The 19,946-nt window shown below is 40.5% G+C and overlaps 1 protein-coding gene and 1 long non-coding RNA gene across 3 annotated transcripts in view; one reads left to right on the forward strand and one right to left on the reverse strand.

The window, feature by feature from the left end:
- Nucleotides 1-8,542, forward strand: part of BDNF (brain derived neurotrophic factor) — a 52,344-nt gene extending 43,802 nt beyond the window's left edge. Inside the window, exon 2 of one of the 2 annotated variants that reach the window (XM_004585440.2) lies at nucleotides 4,866-8,542. In XM_004585440.2, coding sequence (XP_004585497.2) covers nucleotides 4,866-5,630 — 765 coding nt within the window. In that variant the 3' untranslated portion in view covers nucleotides 5,631-8,542. The remainder of the gene's footprint in view (nucleotides 1-4,865) is intronic. The other variant, XM_058663246.1, reaches the window with a different exon arrangement.
- Nucleotides 1-19,946, reverse strand: part of LOC131480180 (uncharacterized) — a 120,861-nt gene that overhangs the window by 10,091 nt on the left and 90,824 nt on the right. The gene's annotated exons all lie outside the window — the stretch shown is intronic.

Consider the following 19,946-nt stretch of genomic DNA (forward strand, 5'->3'; position numbering starts at 1 on the left):
ATAGGACAATCAGCAACTTATCTTGCAGCACCACTGTTCCCACCCTGCCTAAACTTTTATAATTTGGAGCTACAACTTATCCTTTAAGATCTAAGAAGTTCATTGGATTCAATGATGATTTCAAAAATGAAGATTTTGTGAGAACTCTTTTTCATAATTTAAAAATCCACCAGTAAGTTGTTGTACTTCTATTACATTAAGTGTTGCATATGATCAGATGTGAGCCATTTCTTCAGAAAAAAATATCTTCCAACTGAGGATTAACTCTGAATATGGAATGCAGGGAAACAGTAAGTGAGAAGGGATTAAAACACTAAATAAGAGGGATGTGAAATTTCAGAGAAACAAGACAATGTCTGCTTGAGTACATAGAGAAGATGACATGTATGATTTTGATGCTTGAACTGACCATGAAGTATGGGCAGAAGAGGAGCAGGGAAGAAATGAGGAGGAAAAGGGAAGGGGGTGGAAAAGGTTAAAAGAAGAGGGAGGTGTATGAAAAGAATAGAGCAGGTACTTCCAGGTAATAATGTTTCTAGAGCTCTAAGAACTCCAGCCTGGTCATAGCTGAAGTGATGAAACATTGTGTAATATGGAAAAGTGAATGAGTAGGGTGAGGCAGGTTTTGGAGGGTGTTTATATCACATTGAAGGGTTATGCTTGATCGAGTGGGACCAAAAAGTTCTGTGAAAGAGACTGATGAGAATGGTTAGTCAGACTGTGATCATCAGAATTGGACAGAACAGAAAATATGTCCAGTAAGGCAAGGACACATTATCGTCATAAAATGAGAGGGTGAGAGCTGAACAAGATAATAGCAGTGGGATAAAGAAAAAGGAAAGGTCAGGAGAAATATCTTAAGGAAAAATTAGCAGGACAACTTTCTAAACCAGATTTGAGGACTATAAAAGAAACACATTGTCAAACATTATTCTAAGATTTCTGATCTATGTCTAAAATACCTAAAATCTAAGAAAACCATTATTAAAAGCAGAAAACATCGGGATGTCACGATGCTAATGAAAATAATGAGTTTTGTGTTAACTCCTCTTTTAAAAAAGATTTATTTTATTTTATTTTTATTGGAAAGGCAGATTTACATAAAGAAGGAGAGACAGAGAGAAAGATCTTCTGTCTATTGGTTTACTCCCCAAGTGGCCACAGCAACCAAAACTGAGCCAATCTGAAGCTAGGAGCCAGGAGTCTTTTCCAGGTTTCCCACACTGGTGCAGGGTTCCAAGGGCTTGGGGCATCCTCTACTGCTTTTCTAGGCCACAAGCAGGGAGCTGAAAGGGAAGTGGATCAGCCAGGCACATGAACTGGTGCCCATATGGGATTCCAGTGGATTTAGCCCTTGAGCCATAGCACCAGGCTCCAATGTTAAATCATCTTGACTTCAAGGCTTAAAAAGTGAGGAATCAGTAGGAATTACAGAAACAGAGCCAACATTTGAACATGCTGGTTAAACCTGCTCTGATTTGTGTCTCTGCTGCTCTACTTCCCATCCAGCAACCTGCTAATATGCCTGGGAAGGCATCAGAAAATGGTCCTGGGCCTCATCACTCATGTGAGACACCTGAACAGAGCTCCAGGTTCCTGACTTAGGCCTGGCACAGCCCAATCATTGTGGCCATTTGGGGAATGAGGCAATGGATGGAAGATCTCTTTCTCTGCAACATTTTTTTTTTTCGATTAATAAATCTTTTATATACATGCATATATGTTACTATCTTCAAACTCTTAAGATGTCTGAGAATCTTGAGCCACTTTTAGGTACTCTGAATACTTAATAAGTACTTTTAAAAGTAACTGTATTCATTAATCCTGAAGGGCACCTTTGTTCTTACTTTAATATCTCTCAAATTGGCTTAAATCAAATCCATGGCATCTTGTGATTGTTGGTTCTGGCGGTAGTCATGACAGAGCTGCCAGTATTTTAACCAATTTGTTTTTCTTATTTTTCCTTTTTATGCACACATGAAAGTTATTTATTATAATGTGTGTCCAAGTAAGTCTAAAAGATCTCTTTCAGTAAGTGTGCAATAGAATTCTGATGAATAGTTTGGCTGCATTATTTTGCCAGTAGTGCATAAAGCGGTGTATTTGTTCTATTATGAGGCTATCTTTGGTGTAACGAAGTGTATTTAAAGATAGATGATCATAGAAAATCTCTACCAAAGTAATGCAGACGGTTAAAATGTTCTAAATTTGTACTTTTCTTTCCTTCTGCCTAAAAGTGAAGTGTCCTTTTGGTTGTTTTAGTTTGGGCTGGGAATAATCGGAGAAAAGGTTTTTATCCAATGGTGTAAGTACTGCCTTGCAGGAGTAGGCATCTTCTTGAATAATCCATATCTTTAATGCTACAGAGTGAGAACACTAGTAAAATGTAGGTTTAGCAAAATGGACATAGGTATCTTGCTCTAGCCTATTTTCCCTTCCTCTTTTCAGACTACTGTGAAATCCCCCGCAGTTCTAAACATACTTGCTGTTGCTGCACAGTGAGAGTGACTCTACAAGGTCTTTTTTGTGTCTACGGAGAGTATAACGTAGAAAATGTTATCTCAGGCCCAGTGGTACCATTAGACCCTGTGGTAGCCTAGTGGCTAATGTTCTTGCCTGGCATGCCCCAGGATCCCATATGGGCACCAGTTCATACACCAGTTGTTCCACCTTCCATTCAGCTCCCCCTGCTTGTGGCCTGGGAGAGCAGTCAAAGGCCTTGGGATCCTGTATCCACATGGGAGACCCAGAAAAAACTCCTGGGTCCTGCTTAGGACCAGCTCATTTTTGGCCATTGTGGCCACCTGAAGAGTGAATCGATTTATTTTTATTGGAAAGGCAGATATACAGAGAAGACTAGAGACAGAAATAAAGATCTTCCATCCGATGATTCACTTCCCAAGTGGCAGCAATGGCCAGAGCTGAACCGAGCCAAAGCCAGGAGCCAGGAGCCAGGAGCCAGGAGTTTCTTCCAGGTCTCCCATGCGGGTGCAGGGTCCCAAGTCTTTGGGCCATCCTAAACTGCTTTCTCAGGTCACAAGCAGAGAGATGGATGGGAAGCAGGGGCGCAGTGATTAAAACTGGCGCCTATATGGGATCCTGGTGTATACAAGGCGAGGCCTATAGCCGCTAGGCTACCGTGCCAGGCCCCAAATTAATGAATCTTATAAAAAAAAAAAGTTATCTCTTGCAAAGATGGAGGGCAGAAGCATTTGCTTTTCCATATCAGAGTTTTCAGTCATTTCTACACTGTGACCTATTCACTAGGGGAAAGTTTGCTTATTTGTTCAGTGTTACTTTTGTTGACAGAAACCTAGTCCCTTTTTCTTACTGATTTGTACAGCATAATAACTCGTGTGTGTGTGTGCGTGTGTGTGTGTGTGTGTATGTTTGAAAGTTAGTTCATGCTCCATAACTTTGAAGTAAGAATCTAGGTACAAGGTTAGGACTGAGGGATGCTACTGATTGCTCCTAAGAGACACAATACTTCAGGTAAGTGGTACTGAAGTCCTTTACCACCTGATGGTAACCTTGGGTTGGTCCATAGGTATGTTTCATTTTGCTTCTTTATCCATTTTAATTGGCTTCCTAGAGCATCCTTGTCGAGGTAGAGTCTAACTGAGGTTATAGCAACCCTCTGGCCAACAGAAAGAGATTAATATTGTGGCTGGGGAACTTCCCAGGAAGCTTCAAAAGCACAGAAAGGCACACTTGCTGCCTTTTCCAAAATATGTAAAATATCATTCAGTTTTCTAAAAACATGAGAAAGTCAGAGCCTGCTTCCCCACAACCCTCTGCCTTGCCTGCCTCCCTTTTACACACACACACACACACACACACACAGGATCATATTTCCAATTAAAAAGAGTTATATGGGGGGAGATCTGTATGTTATCCAGATAAGCCAAAACACTGAGGGCTTCAGAGAATTGGTAGAGATAAATGTAAAACCTGTCTACGGGAGGTATTTGAAATAGGCTTAAATGGGTTTTCAATGCTTACTTCTCTACTTTTCTCCTAAAGTGAATGCATTATTTTTGTGACATCAGCCCCAGGCAGGGAACACAGCATTAAAATAAACATAAAGAAAATAGTTTTCTGTCTAAAGATAAGAAAAACATTTTCAGTGACCACCCAGGTGTAATAGAAAGAACACTGGAGTTGAGAGTCCAGACTTCTAATATAAACTTTCCTCATGGCACGGGATAAATTGTGTATAGCCTTTTATTTCTTTATTGAGAATAGCGTGGCTCAACGAAATCTTTATCTTCCACAATGTAATATTTATTTCTATAGGAGGAAAAGGGGTCAACGGAAAGGATCCCATAGCTCCTAATTTGCTGTTTTAATGTTGTGCTGTTCATGTCGGGACATCACATAACCAGAAGGGCTCATCAGACCCTTCAGGCCACTTGTGTTTCTGTGACACATTGCAGAGAAGGACTGCATTGCTAACTTGAAAAAATAATTACTATTGCACTTGCAGTAGTTTTTGGTAACATTTTTGATTTTGTGGTTTTTGAGATACCACGAGCAGAGAGCCTTCAAAATTAAACTTACAAAGCTTGCTGAAAGTGAGAGGAGAAAGGAGAACTTGAAGCCACAATTTTTCACTTGCATGAAACCCATCTAAGGCTTATATGCCTTGTGTTGGGGAAAACTGCATGTCTCTGGTTTACATTAAACCACATAGAGCACACCACTGACATTGATTTGTGTTTAGTGCAGCTGGAGTTGATCCTCAAGATGCAAAATTCGTTGACCCTGCAGAATGGCCTGGAATTACAATCAGATGGGCTCCACTGTATCCCTGTGAAAGAAAGCCCTAACCAGTGTGGTGTCTTCTTTCTGCTTTTTCCCTACAGTTCCACCAGGTGAGAAGAGTGATGACCATCCTTTTCCTTACTATGGTTATTTCATACTTCGGTTGCATGAAGGCTGCCCCCATGAAAGAAGCCAACGTCCGAGGACAAGGCAGCTTGGTGTACCCGGGTGTGCGGACCCATGGGACTCTGGAGAGCATGAATGGGCCCAAAACAGGTTCAAGAGGTGTGACATCATTGGCTGACACTTTTGAACATGTGATTGAAGAGCTGCTGGATGAGGACCAGAAAGTTCGACCCAATGAAGAAAGCAATAAGGACGCGGACTTGTACTCTTCCAGGGTGATGCTTAGTAGTCAAGTGCCTTTGGAGCCTCCTCTTCTGTTTCTGCTGGAGGAATACAAAAATTATCTCGATGCTGCAAACATGTCCATGAGGGTCCGCCGCCACTCTGACCCTGCTCGTCGTGGGGAGCTGAGCGTGTGTGACAGTATTAGTGAGTGGGTGACAGCGGCAGACAAAAAGACTGCAGTGGACATGTCAGGTGGGACCGTCACAGTCCTTGAGAAGGTCCCTGTATCGAAAGGCCAACTGAAGCAGTACTTCTACGAGACCAAATGCAATCCCATGGGTTACACGAAAGAAGGCTGCAGAGGCATAGACAAAAGGCATTGGAACTCCCAGTGCCGAACTACCCAATCGTACGTGCGGGCCCTTACCATGGATAGCAAAAAGCGAATTGGCTGGCGATTCATAAGGATAGACACTTCTTGTGTATGTACATTGACCATTAAAAGGGGAAGATAGTGGATTTATGTTGTATAGATTATATTGAGACAAAATTATCTATTTGTATATATACATAACAGGGTAAATTATTCAGTTAAGAAAAAGATAATTTTATGAACTGCATGTATAAATGAAGTTTATACAGTACCGTGGTTCTACAATCTATTTATTGGACATATCCATGACCAGAAGGGAAACAGTCATTTGCGCACAACTTTAAAAAGTCTGCATTACATTCCTTGATAATGTTGTGGTTTGTTGCCATTGCCAAGAATTGAAAACATAAAAAGTTTAAAAAAAATAATAAATTGCATGCTGCTTTAATTGTGAATTGATAATAAACTGTCCTCTTTCAGAAAACAGACAAAATAACAATAACAAAAATTTGAACCAAAACATTCCGTTTACATTTTAGACAGTAAGTATCTTCGTTCTTGTTAGTACTCTATCTGTTTTACTGCTTTTAACTTCTGATAGCGTTGGAATTAAAACAATGTCAAGGTGCTGTTGTCATTGCTTTTCTGGCTTAGGGGCTGGGGGGCTGGGAGGGGTAGGTTTTCGTTTGTTTTGTGCTTTATTTTTGTTTATTTGTTTTGTTTTTTAGTTCCCACAGGGAGTAGGGATGGAGAAAGAATCCCTTCAGTATATATTCTGATTGATGAAAGATACATTTGTATGTTGTAAACATGTTCACAATATCAATCAGATGACTGGAAAGTGAATAAAAGCTAAGGCAAATGAATGAAATGTTCACACTTAACTACATGATGCACCTCTCAGGCCCCTGCTCACTCTCTGTGCATTGGTTGGAGGGGAACGGGAGAGATTCTTTCCTTGGAAAGACCTGCATTTGCTCAGAGCACATTCTTTCCTTCCCTCCCCCTTTGGTCCCTTCTTTGTTTTGTTTTAACTTAAGTGGGGGGAGGGTTTCAAACTCAGTTGCGCGCTCTGAAATATTTCACCACTGCTGTGAATAACTCAACAAATTGTGTCCCATCATGGCACTCTTATAAGCATGGAGAACAGTGATTTTTTTTTCCCGTCTTTTTTTTTTTAAGAAGAGAAAACAACAACAAACAGAAGCAAAAATTGTTTCCTTTTTAGAAGTGAATATTTACATAAGTCATTCTAACACTTTAAAAAAAAAATCAGGGGAAGGCTGGAAAATGTGTTGCAAGTGAAAGTTGGAATTCTGAATGAATCCAGCAAACCTAGGTCAGAGCAGGAATCCATATTGCTAGTGAAATGAAACTAAGCAGCCCGATGAAGGTTATGTGGAGCTGACATCATTCTTGGCAATGCAGGAGGAATTTCTGAGTAGCCCTCACAAGGGCTAAGTGGAGGTGGGGAATGGTACTTGAGACATTCCAAAATGAAGGCCTCTGAAGAACCCTTTCAAGGACACTCTGGAATGACATGAGTCAAATTGCTTGGACCTCATGCTTTAAGTGCCTACATTATCTAACTGTGCTCAAGAGGTTCTCAGCTGGAGGACCACACTCAAACCAACTTGTGCCCTCCATTCTGCTCCTGGATAAATGTGCATAAAGTTGGATTAGCCTGGAACAGTTCTGGAGTCCAATGTGGCATTTGTGACCACGTGATTGATGCAGTGAAACAGAAGATGCTTGCTACATGAACACTTAATTGCATTGAAACTAGATTTGAGGAAACCAGGGTTTTATCTCTTGAGAAAAAAAATGAAAGGAACAGAAAAAGGCCCCAAAACTCAAGCCAAGTGACCAAGGCTATTGATAGAAATCTTGTTCAGAGGTAAGACTCTGGGAAGGTGCCTTGCTCCAAGGAAGAGGCTGGGACAGAGCTGGCAAAATCTTGCTTCCCAGTGTAGGCCACAGCAACCTCCTACCCATCCTGCTTATTAAGAGGGCCCCTGCCTCACCTCTGCTATTTTGGGTTAGGAGAAATCAAACTAGAAACCTGGAATTAGTGGTTCTGAGATAAAATGGACCATAATGAAAATCAGTGCTCATCCCATTAACCTATTCAGCCTGCTTTAAAACCCGAAAATGCTGGTGGTTACTACCTGGACTGAAGTCCTTGAGGGTCACAATCAGCTGCCAGCAAATGTTGCATGTGCACATGGTGAGGGATAAGTATATGTTCCAGGGAATAAAGATACCACCAGCAAATAATTTCTGCTTGTTCCATTTTTCATTTACAACTGGCCTATCTTTTACAGTGTCATCTGAACACTTGTCTTTAAAACAAGGAAGACTTTATGTAGTATAGGTTTGTTACGTGACATTGGGAAATATTATCTTTGTAATTATTTTTAACCTGTAAGGAATGCTTGGAATATCTGCTGTATGTTAACTTTTTGCAGCTTCCTTTGGAGGGGCAAAATTTTTAAAAACAAAGTCCCTATAGCAATCTTAGACTATTGCAAGGGCCAGCTATATTAAGGGGTTTCATAGGAGACGTTTAGCGATTGTGTGGTAAGTGGCTCTCTCTTACCCAGTGAGATACCTCACAGTCACATGCTTGGTGATTTATGTTGATCTAAGATTTATTTTGTTAAAACTTCTCTCTGTTGCTGTTTGTTCTTGTTCTGTTCTGTTTGTTCTGTTTTTTAAAGTCTTGCTGTGGTCTCTTTGTGGCAGAAGTGTTTCATGCATGGCAGCAGGCCTGTTGCTTTTTTATGGTGATACCCATTGAAAATGTAAGTAATTGTCTGTGGCCTTGTTCTCTCTATGGTAAAGATATTATTCACCATGTAAAACAACAAAAAAAAGATATTTATTGTATTTTAGTATATTTATATAATTATGTTATTGAAAAAAATTGGCATTAAAACTTAACCGCATCAGAAGCCTATGTAAATACAATTCTATTTAAGTGTACTAATTAACATATATGTTTTAAATATAGAATTTTTAATGTTTTTAAATATATTTTCAAAGTACATAAAATCTGGGGGTTCTGGGTTTTTTTCTCTTCATTGTAAAACAAACATGAAAACATGTTTCATTATAAATACGTGTGTTCCTTGCTTTTAAGACCAATCTGACTAGTTTTAGCAACTAAACAACCCCCAGAGAGGATGCTTATGTCAGAGCCTGGGGAGGCCAGTTCTGCAACCTGTGAGCTTTGGAGAATCTCTGAGATTGGATCTGTCTTCCACAGTGGAAGACAGGAGTGTCATTCTCTAGGACACTTGAAAGTTTTCCTCTTTGAAGTGATATTCTTTCATGAAATAGCAAACCATGTATCCTGGCAACCTCAAAATCCATGAATCAGGGCTGGCTGGCTCTATGTGGTTATAAAATAACTGTTAAAAAAATCAAAGTTGTTTTATTTAGGGATAATGAGAATAAATTGATCCACATTTAGAAAGTCAACAAACAGAAAAAAAAATACAGAAATTCAGTATGTGGAAACAGGTCATACACCCTCAGTTTGGAAATGATGCCTTTACAGTATGCATTTTGTATCCATTGCACCAATTTAATTTTTGTACAAGGAGCTTGCAGATTTTATATTATAGTACCCACAATCTAACAGATTGCTAGGATTTCTAAAAAGATTTGCCTCTAAAAGATTTGCGGCTGCCAAGCCGCTGGGTAATTTAGTAAAAGTGTTTAAAGTTATCACTAAATCTTGGTGAAATAAATGGAAGGATTTTAAATTAGAGAAAGGGCCATTAAGGAAAAAAAGCATCTGTTCCTACTCTTCAGAATTCCCATCTGAGCACTGACAACCCATCCCAGAACGTGGTGAACTATATCTGTGCAATGTATCATTTCTATTTCAAACATACACACATGGTTTCCCCTTGTATTGTCTTATAAATAAGGATCAAGAAAGTCATAACAAACGTTGACTTGTGTTGTGTGTATGGAAGGTCAGATAGAACTAGACGAATTATTCCATTCTGTCCAGTGAATTTGCAGAGTACTCTAAACTCTAAGAAATTCTTGACTGCCAGGCATGACAGCCCAACCATGGAATTAGGACTTTGGTAAACACCAGGCTTAACCAATTTTCATAGTTGTGGACGTCTAAAATATTTTTGAAAGGATTTAGTAAAACAAAGTGAGAATTAAATGTGACGTCCAAATTACTTACAGAGTTTAGTCAAAATGACTAGTCAGAAGATAAGGTTAGAGAAACAACAACAAAGATGCAGGCATCTATTCACCAACTGGGAGTTAACAAGAAAAACCACAGTAGCATGGCTGCTGGGTAAGCAGCCAGATCTTGTCCAACCATTAAGATGCCTAGAGCTAGACCACTGCTTTGATTTATTTTTCACCATGCTGCAAAGTTTTGGTGGACACTAGTTGTACTGTACTAGTTCTATGACTATTGTCTCAGTTCTGAATGAGAATCTGAGTTAAATTTTTACAGTTTGCCAGTTTAGTTGTATTTAGACTCTGGATAAAAAGTTGAACATTTTTGAACTGAAACTGAAGTCTTTAGGTTTTGCTTCAGTTCACCTCATATTCCTGTCTGTTAGAGTTTGAGCCCATTTCTAGCCTATTCTACAAATGGAAATGGTTGCATTTTTTGGCAAGCCATTGTTAAAGAATATTAATAATTGGAATAAGAAATGGTGCATGTAGATATAGAGAAATGACGTTTCACCTGGAAAAAAAACGCCCACAAATGAAATCCAACCTCAAAATATTGACCAGCAAAACTGATGTTTGATGGACCCTGGACCATTATTCCTTCAGTTGTGCAGTATTATTTTAAAGACTGGTTAGTTGGTTTGTGGGATAGGGTGGGAGTATCTGGGTTACATGGACGTAAATAGTGGCTGATGAACTTGCCTCCTAAGAGCCAACTCCTGTGGTTGCTGCCACTGCAAACTGGGAACCATCTATGAACACTCTACTCCACTCACACCACTACTCTAATCATTCTGACTAGCTTAATACATTTCTGTTTTTCATCTTAGCCACCATTTTACTTCTTTTCAGAAAAAAAAAAAAAAGCAACTTCCTTATTTTTTGTGCCCTCCACAGGATTTTCCTCATTAAGAACAAGATCCAGTTCTGTGTCATTAAGTAGGATTCCCCTAGACTTTTATCTTAACGTCTCCAATTATTTACTTGGTACAAACCACCAGGTAGGGAACTATTCAGCCTGGAATTTGCTTTTCAGAATAACAATGCTATGTGCTTGGTAATTTCAGTGGTGAAATCTGCTCTACCATGTTATTAAATCTCATCACACACAGTGTAAACAAGACATTTGCACAAATTATTTCATATAAGATGAGCTGATATATATATTAAATATATATATTTAATATCTGACAAATAAATGTCCCTTGGAAAATTAAACCCTGCTATCCTGAAAAAAAAAATCTCACACATAATGTCTTATTCATGAGAGGACATGACTTAAGCCCGTAAATAAAAAACATTGGCCTGAATATGGGGACTTGAAATGTGTGTTCCACATTGGCCAAGGATGATGCCTCTGCAGCACCACACTTTGGTCCTCCATCATGTGTCTAATGACTCCTCACACATTAGGAGCTGGTGTGTGTGAATGGCTGAAGGGAAGGGGAATATTTTTGTTTAAGTGCTCACATTTTGGAAAAATCTATTTCAAGTACTGTGCTACACATTTGAATTTAGTAAAGCTCATTCTCATTGAGCCCCAGTATTTAAAAATTAGTGTCAAAGTTAACATCTCAGGAAGGAAAAAGAAAACACAGAAATGCTTAAAGAACATAGACCTTTTAAGAGAGAGATTCAACATCACTTATTTGGGGATGGCGATACCCATCCTGTACTCCAATTGAACTGATGCAGTGATTCTGAGTGTGATTTCTGGCCAACAGGAATGGCAACATCTCTGGGGACTTGTTAGCAATGTGTATTCCTGAAACAGAAGCTCTGGGGGTAGAGCCCAGAAAGCTGTGTTCCAGCCAGTGACTTTGTACCCACTCAAATGTAAGTGTCATTGGATTCGGGGGATTAAGCAATCAGTCCTTCATGTGTTCTTCTAGATAAAGGGAAATAACAGAAAAAACGCAGCCCAAGAATTTAAAATGGTTATGATCCTAGCTATGCACTACCTCTTTCTACAGCCCCCCAAATATCATTCTAAACCATCTAGATTTCTATTTCCTAAAAATGCAAGAGAATGGATACTCTGAGGCGCTCAGTGTTGGGAGAGTACACTGATGCTTTAAAAGTACACATATAAATGTGTGCCCAGAAAGCTCACCGCAGGTCACAATTATAGTTACCCCTTTCCTTCCAAAGCAAAAACAATAGTGGATTCAGTACCCAGAGCATGTAGTCATTTGTAACACATTTGGAACAACTACAAAAAAATGAGAATCAACATGCAGCAAATTAATAAGGAAAAGATCATTCCATCTGTGGAGAAGGATTCTGCACATGGTGACACAGTCCTCTTTCTGTCAAATACAGAGCTATATTGTCACAAATTAAATAGAAATCTGGAATTAAGTAGCTGTTAATGTCCAGCTGAGGAGTCCCAAGTTCACCCCTCCAAAATGACCAGACTAAAGGTCTTTGTGACAAATCTTTCCCTAATTGTAGAAGCTGGTTTCTGCAATTGAGGACCTGAACATAATCTATTCCAATCCCCACTCCATCTGTGTGTGTATGTGTATGTCTGTGTGTGTGTGCACACTCCTGCATATTTTAAGCTACAAACTGTATTTGAAGATTTTCTGTGCATGGTATATAGGCAGGTGTCCAGATATGTTACCAATCTAATTTAGCAGTATGACCACCTGAATTCATAGATCAGGAGACCTGGTAATCAGCAATTAACTTGGTTGGCTGGTCCATTTCTGATCTCAGCCTCCAAACCTCTAATCTGTCATCTATCCTATAACAAGAGGTTGAACTGGATGCACTTGAAGGTAAGCTCTATCTCCCTACCTTCACTGTAGTAAAAAGGCTTTTGAATCATGGCTGGGGGACACTCAGAAAACTCAGCATCCATCGCCCGTACCTTCCTCCATTTGATGCCCTTATTACTTTGTAGCAAAGTTGAAATCTGGAGTCATCTTGAGTTAGTGATGGGGTTGGAGACAGGAAGGTTTTTCTGGCATCAGCCTGGCCCAGCTCTGGCGGTTGCCAACTCTTCTCCTAAGTCCTTGGGGAGGTGCCTAAGTAATTTCAAAGCCTGACAATGTTTTTTTATCCACGTTTTCTGTCGTTCATATATGTATGATATGATGTCTGGCAAGGAGAGACCCTGCATGTTCTGCAGACTCAGGAAGTTCTAGATTCAATGGCTGGATTTATGTAGTGTAGAGTTTTGGAAACAAAATGGGTTAATGTTTCAATTCTTTTGGTCTAGTTCTATTCATTGAAAATATGCAGCTCTTAACTTACTTCAGCACCACCCCCAGTAAGCTGAACAGGTTCTCTTCTTAAGAGGTTGGCCTTGAGGATACGGTGACTTACAATGCCCCTGCAGCACCACATTTTCATCCTACATCCTATGTGTAAGTCATGGCAATGCCACACAAAGCAGCAAGGGTCTTCAGACCACCTGCAGTGTGCTGGGAAAGATCACAAAGAGTGGGGCTTTACCAACTGAGGAGATAAACTTCACTGGAATACCAGGGTCTGGAGCCCCTTATTTCAGCCACCCAACATAGATAGACTTATTTCTGGCCAAAAAACTCTTTCTGTTTGAAGTTCTGATAAACCTAAGATTTCCTTCTAGCTTAATCCACTTCTATTCTTGTTTCTTTCCTGGCTTCCCTGCCTGATTATCTCAGGGCTTTGTTTCTTAGGGATTCAACTTTTCACCTCTCAGAGGGCTCATAGAATGGTAATTAATGTATAGATTTTTGAGCCAGAATGCTGGGATCCTAAGATCTATTCTGCTATGACACAGCTGTAGGCAAACTTTCTCTTTCCCTCAGTTTTTTCTGTCATTGGTGAAAGCACTACCATCTACCTTGTATGATTTCACCTTAATAAAATGAAGTAATGAGCATAAGGCCTTTAGAAAAACCAAAGGCTCCTGGGAAGGCCTCAAAAGTGTTTACAAAGTCTTAGTAATCACTCTACTGATAAACTGAGCTAACCTGGCACAGAATCTAGAGACAACTTTTGTCATATTCTCTGGCTCATCAAACGGATGCAGTATTGTCTATGTCATTAGTATTCAGGGCCACTATGTCTTTCCTGGAAGATTCAGAGAGACAATTGCTTGATCACTAAGGCAGATGGAAGAGATAAACCACCATAAAAGATGTTTTCCTGCATTACACATTCAGTGAAACACATTACTCTCAGATGTCCATTGTGACTAAACAGCAACATTGGAAAGTTAACTGGGAAGGATGAATTCATATTGCCTGAGAGAGAAGTAAAGGCTACAGTCACATTCTTAAAATGTGGCGGTGGTACATCAGAGCAATCCTATCAGCTTTCTGCTCCAGAGCCTAGGTGCACCTAACAACTGCTCATGAGACTGTCATGCTGGAGAACCTCATACAGATTTCATCATGTCACAACATTCCATAAGTGAGATGGTGAATTAAGATGCCCCTTTTAGAAATGAGAAGACTAAGACACAACAACATCAATTAGTCTGTCACAGGTCACACTCTGGGTGAGTAGCATATCAAAGACAAAATCCAGGATCTGGTGTCATTCTCTGAACAACAAGACTAAAAGCATAAAAGGTATCAGGGAAATAATAAAAAAGAAAGACAGGTGAGTAGCTATTTATCAGAAGATTTAGGCTCTCATCAATAGTGCTTACAGTTTTTTTGGGGGGGGAGGATAAGCACTGACTTGACCTTTTAGTGGATAGCAAGCAAACAGGTTCATATTGCATGAAGGCCCTTCCAGAAGTGGACAAAATACTACTCTGTGCTGAACAATCTGAGGGCAGAATGTCTGGGGCTTTGTGCCAGATGTTTTCACCACCTAGAAATAGAACAGCTGTCACCCCTTCCACCTCACAGCAGATCTGAAGGCTGAGATTGGGTAAACAGAGTTTTCTGTAACCATCTGATAAACTCAAGAATGTCCATTCTTCCCTATATCAATGTTTAAGATTAATGGAGGAGAGAAGGGAAAACAGACCTGTGGTTCTGCAATGATCTTGGACGCCATTGCCATATACTACGAATCTTTGCTTATGGTCCTCCTCTCCAATACCTCTTGGATAAGGTCTGCTTCAGTCTCAGCACTATGCCACACGCTTACCACCACTTAACCGACTTCCCGGAAAAGAATTCAGTTTGCTGTGGTTTTGTGAACAGGTTGCAGAGGTAATGGGGTAGATACAACAGTAGTGTCAAAGTGCCGAGAACTGTCTGTATGCCTCATTTCAGCAGCTATTATGTGTGAACAGGTGAAGGATACTTTATAGACGTGTCTATGGAGAGTGGTGCCCATGGGCTTCAAATAGAGAATGTGTATGGAGAAGATCAGTATAGGAAGATCATCTTAGCAATTAGGAGAACATAAGAACGGAATTTTCAAAATAGGCAATATTACATTACCATCTTTGCTACATACTATGCTAGTTTACATGCTATATAAAATACAGAGAGAACGGAAATGACAACACAGCAGCCTAAATAACTTCCAAGGACGCACAATTCAAACCACGTCCTTATTATTCTAACACCCCCAATCTTTTTGCTTTAAAGATCTATTTAATTAATTCAAAGCCAGAGTTACAGTGAGAGAGGGAAAGACAAAGAGATCTTCCATCTGTTGATTTATTCCTTAGGTGGTGAGCTAAGGCTGAGCCAGGCTGAAGTCAGGAGCTTCACCCAGGTCTGTCATGTGTGTTCAGGGCCCAATACACACATGCACCATCTTCTGCTACTTTCCCAAGGCCATTAGTAGGGAGCTGGATCAGAAATGGAGCAGCCACGATGTAAACCTGATCCCATTTGGGATGTCAGTGTCACAGGTGGTGACTTTACCCATTACTTCAGCTCCCACAACCCTCGTCTAAACCACTAGACAATGGCTCTCAATTCTGACTTTATACACTTGAGTCACATAGCAAACATCACAGAGTCAGACTCGGTGTCTGGGTCTTAGTGGTTAAAGCCACTATCTTCAATGCCAGCATCCCATATGGCGCAGGTTTATGTTCTGGCTGTTTCATCTGCTTTCCAGCTCCCTGCTAATGGCCTGGGACAAAAACAAGTGTTTGGACCCCTGCGATCTATGTAGGAGACCTGGAAGAAGCTTCCAACTCTTGACTTCAGCCTAGCTCAGCCCTGGCTGTTGTGGCCATCTGGCAAATGAACCAGCAGATGGAAAATGTTTTTCTGTCTGACTCTGACTTTCAAATAAATAAATCTTTTTTTTTTTTTTAAGATTTTATTATTATTGGAAAGCCGGATATACAGAGAGGAGGAGAGACAGAGAGGAAGATCCTCCGTCCGATGATTCACTCCCCAAGTGAGCCGCAACGGGCCGGTACACGCCGATCCGAAGCCGGGAACCAGGAACCAGGAACCTCTTCCAGGTCTCCCACGCAGGTGCAGGGTCCCAAAGGCTTGGGCCGTCCTCAACTGCTTTCCCAGGCCACAAGCAGGGAGCTGGATGGGAAGTGGAGCTTCCGGTACTAGAACCGGCGCCCATATGGGATCCCGGGGCTTTCAAGGCGAGGACTTTAGCCGCTAGGCCACACTGCCGGGCCCCAAATAAATAAATCTAAAAAAAAAAAAACCCTGCCCAAGCTCTACCCCAGACAGGTTAAATTAGTATCTCTGAAAATGAGGTCCTGACATTTGTATTTTAAAAGCCGTTTCCAGTAGTTTAGTTGATCAGCCAGGGAAGAACTGCTGACCTAGATTCCTCTTCCTCCAGGCAATAGGAATCATAGGTACTAGAGGACTGCACCCACAGGAAATAGGATCCCAACCTTGTAGCGAGGACCTGAAGATGAACCAGAAAGGAGGCTAGCCTTATAGGACACTGAATGCAAATAGAAGTTTAATGATAAAAACAAGGAAAACAATTTTAGGTGATAAAATGGGCTTTCAGTCAAAATAATATCACCAGACATCTCCATCCAACACTGAGCTCTGGCACCAGGGTCTGTAAATTCCTTCAGATAACCTGTGATCAGAAATAGGAGTAGCATGCTTGAGTCTACACATGAGGTTCATCTGGCAATGTGCTAGGGAGAAGAGAACTTCATTGGCATCAGTCAGGTGCTCACCATCACATGAGCCAGGCTCAGCCTACTCTGAGCCGGCAGCCAGCTCCTGTGCGTCATTTCACAAATGCTGGGCATATTCTGCTGGACTCCAAAGGCCTTTGCAAAGTTCAAGGAAAAAAAAAACTATGTTGTTTTTAGAAAATACTGTTAGATTATTATTTGTCTTCTGTTACTTTCAATATATTTATCTCTTTCCCATCCGTACCTCTAAGTACCAGCCAATCAGTCTTGACTGACACTTACTAGGAAAAAGAAAATGCCGTTTTCAAGTCTCACAGACCCTTCATGGAAGTCTTCTTTCAGCAGCAATGCAGGACATGCCCAGCATAGCCATGCCACAAGGCTAATCAAATTTGGCAGATGCTCTGTGTCAGCAGGCACCAGGGTGCTAATGCCCTAGGTCAGCTGGTGAGAGCGTAAGTGGGCAAATGGCTGGCTTCTCCCCGAAGCCAGGTTTTCAGAACAGGAATCTGAGTCCCAGTAATAACTAGCCTATGGGACGAGAGGCTATTTTGGGCCTTCACTTATCCAATAGAAAGTTGGGGGTGGTGTCATCTGACACTGCTAGAAGCATCCGGTTTCACCCTTATTCGGGACATGTCCCTAGAGGAAACAGAATCAATGTCAAGGAGACCAAAATGCAGGTGTCAGAACTCCCTTTTGTTTTTATTTCTGGCTCGTTTGCTTTCATCTGTTCTTGCTGTTTTCAGCTCATCCTTTGCCTCATTTAGTTCAGGTCCAGTACTTCTTACGGGAGGCTATCATAGCAGCTTTGCAGTGGTGTATTCTACCTCCAATCTGTGTCCCCCACCCCACCCCAGTCTATCCTCCCAGGACAGCAGAAGGAACTGTCAGAAGATTCAAAGGAAATGATGGATATGAAAATGCTTTGTAATGCACTTCCCAAATAACAACCGCTCTCTCCTTCCCTCCACCGACACATACCATTCACAGATGTGCCGATTCATCAAGAGAAGCAAGCTTGCAATCCATACACACTGTGACTGTAACAGGGGCAAAGTCCAAAGCTTTTGCAAAATGAACTAGAGAGGGGTAATACTTTACAATAATAAGGTTGTAAGTTGGGACACACAGTATTTGAGCCTTCTAGCAAATCCTCATAAAGGTGGCTTTTTCTGGTCAGTAATTGCTTCTCAGTATGGTAATCTTGATAAGTATATAGGATGTAAATCTAAGTATGCTCATTTCTCAGGCAGCCAAGTCTGAGAGAGGCTCTAATTTGTGGAAGATCACTCTTCACACACGACAGCCATAATAGAGCTTCAGAGAACACATGATTTCCAACATGCCACATAGGCACAGATACACTGATACAGATGGATAGGTGAATGAACGGGTGAATGGACAGACAGATGGATGAATCATATATTATTTTCCTTCTTGTAACATGTTAAAAGGTCTCTCCATTGCTGACAGTGCACAAGCGCATTCAAAGACTTCTAGGATGTGCCTTTAGTTTGCTGTCCCTATTTAATGTCTTGACAACTCCCAATATATCTTCTTACACTGCAATCCCATACTGCTTCTCCAAATTCTCTAAATATATCATACATTTCCTCTTTTCTGAGACTTTGTCTAATTCCTGTTTCCCTCTTTTATCATAAAAACCTTGCATAACAAATATCAACCCACAATACAGTTAAGCCATGAATAATATATAAGTGTGTCCAAATACTGTATGGCACATAGTTGTACTAAAATACATGTTCACTGAAATTCAATCTTCACAGGGTGTCTTGCAATTTTAGTTGTAACATCTGGTGACTCCACTCACAGGTCACTGTCTCATGAGCATCCTCTGGTTTTAAACATCTCAAAGTGGGATTCAGCACTTTGTATGTTCCATACAGATTCCAAGGTCATCAAGTCATTAATGAGCAATAGGTATTTTAAAGAAAATACCCTAGTACATGTAGCAAATTTGGTTTACATCCTATAATAACCAGTGTTTTGTTTTTTAAGTTTTTATTTAAAAATCTCATAGAACAAATGTAGTAGCATAGAAAGTTAAGATTACATTTTAAGAGAAATTAACTCTATACACAAACAAGGATTCTCAGTAGTCAAGGAAAATCATTTCAAAATATAAGCAATTCACCACCATAGTTGTATTTTAGACAAATGGGTTATTTCAGAAAATCATGATGTCTAGAGCCCATCCCAGATCAAATGAATCAAAATCTCTGGGAGTGGATGTCAGACATCAATATTACTTCCGAAGCTCCCAGGTGATTTACCCAAGTATGATATGTGTAAAACTATAGGCAATTGCTAGGAATATCCTTTTCTGAATCTAATCTATGACAGAGGAGAAAGAGCTATGGGTTTCTTGGGTTTTTTCAAATTATACATGTTTTGTAGTTTACACAGTTCTTTCATACATACATGTACACACATGTACGCACATTCCACACCCACTGTACAGTCTGGCCAATGAACCTTCACTGTATGTTCACTTAGCGCGTGTGAAGAACAAGGTGTCCTCAGAAGTGCTAAGCAAGTATGCACTCTTGGTTTTGGCTGAATTTGGTGTTGCTTCACCAAATTCCCAACTCCACTGTTAACTGTCTTGAGTTCTGGTTTCATCCAGGAATCAATAACTGTGTTAGTTAGAGAGTATGAAGAGGTAAAGAACTTAATAAAGGAATGGATAGATTTGCACATGTCTCTTTCCCCAACCCTCCCCCTAACACATCCCAAGCTGAACTGGTCATCCAGAGGAAAACCAAAGGAAATGGCTTCTTACTGATTTGGATACATTCCACTTGAAGCTTTTCCAGACATTATAAAGCTGGATTCCTTTCAGTACATGTTACTGTAAGGGGATGGACTCTAGAAATGGAGACTTCAAAGAAATAAAAAAGAGCATGTTCAGAGAAAAACTGTGGTCCTGGGAGTCAGCAAATTGGAATCCCCTCCCTTTCTCTACGTTAGAGCAAGTCAACTTGGTCTTCTATTCTGTCAAAGAAATGTCTTAGTCTCTTTGTGCTGCTGTAAGAGAACACAAGAGACTGGATAATTTATAAAGGATAGAAACTTCTCACAGTTCTGGAGGATGAGCTGTCCAAGCGCAGAGCACAATCAGACTCAGCACTCTAGCAAGGACTACTCTGCTTCCGGGATGGTAGCTTGATGTTGCTC

This window comes from Ochotona princeps, chromosome 4 (genome assembly GCF_030435755.1).
Source record: "Ochotona princeps isolate mOchPri1 chromosome 4, mOchPri1.hap1, whole genome shotgun sequence".
Classification (NCBI taxonomy): Eukaryota; Metazoa; Chordata; class Mammalia; order Lagomorpha; family Ochotonidae; genus Ochotona; species Ochotona princeps.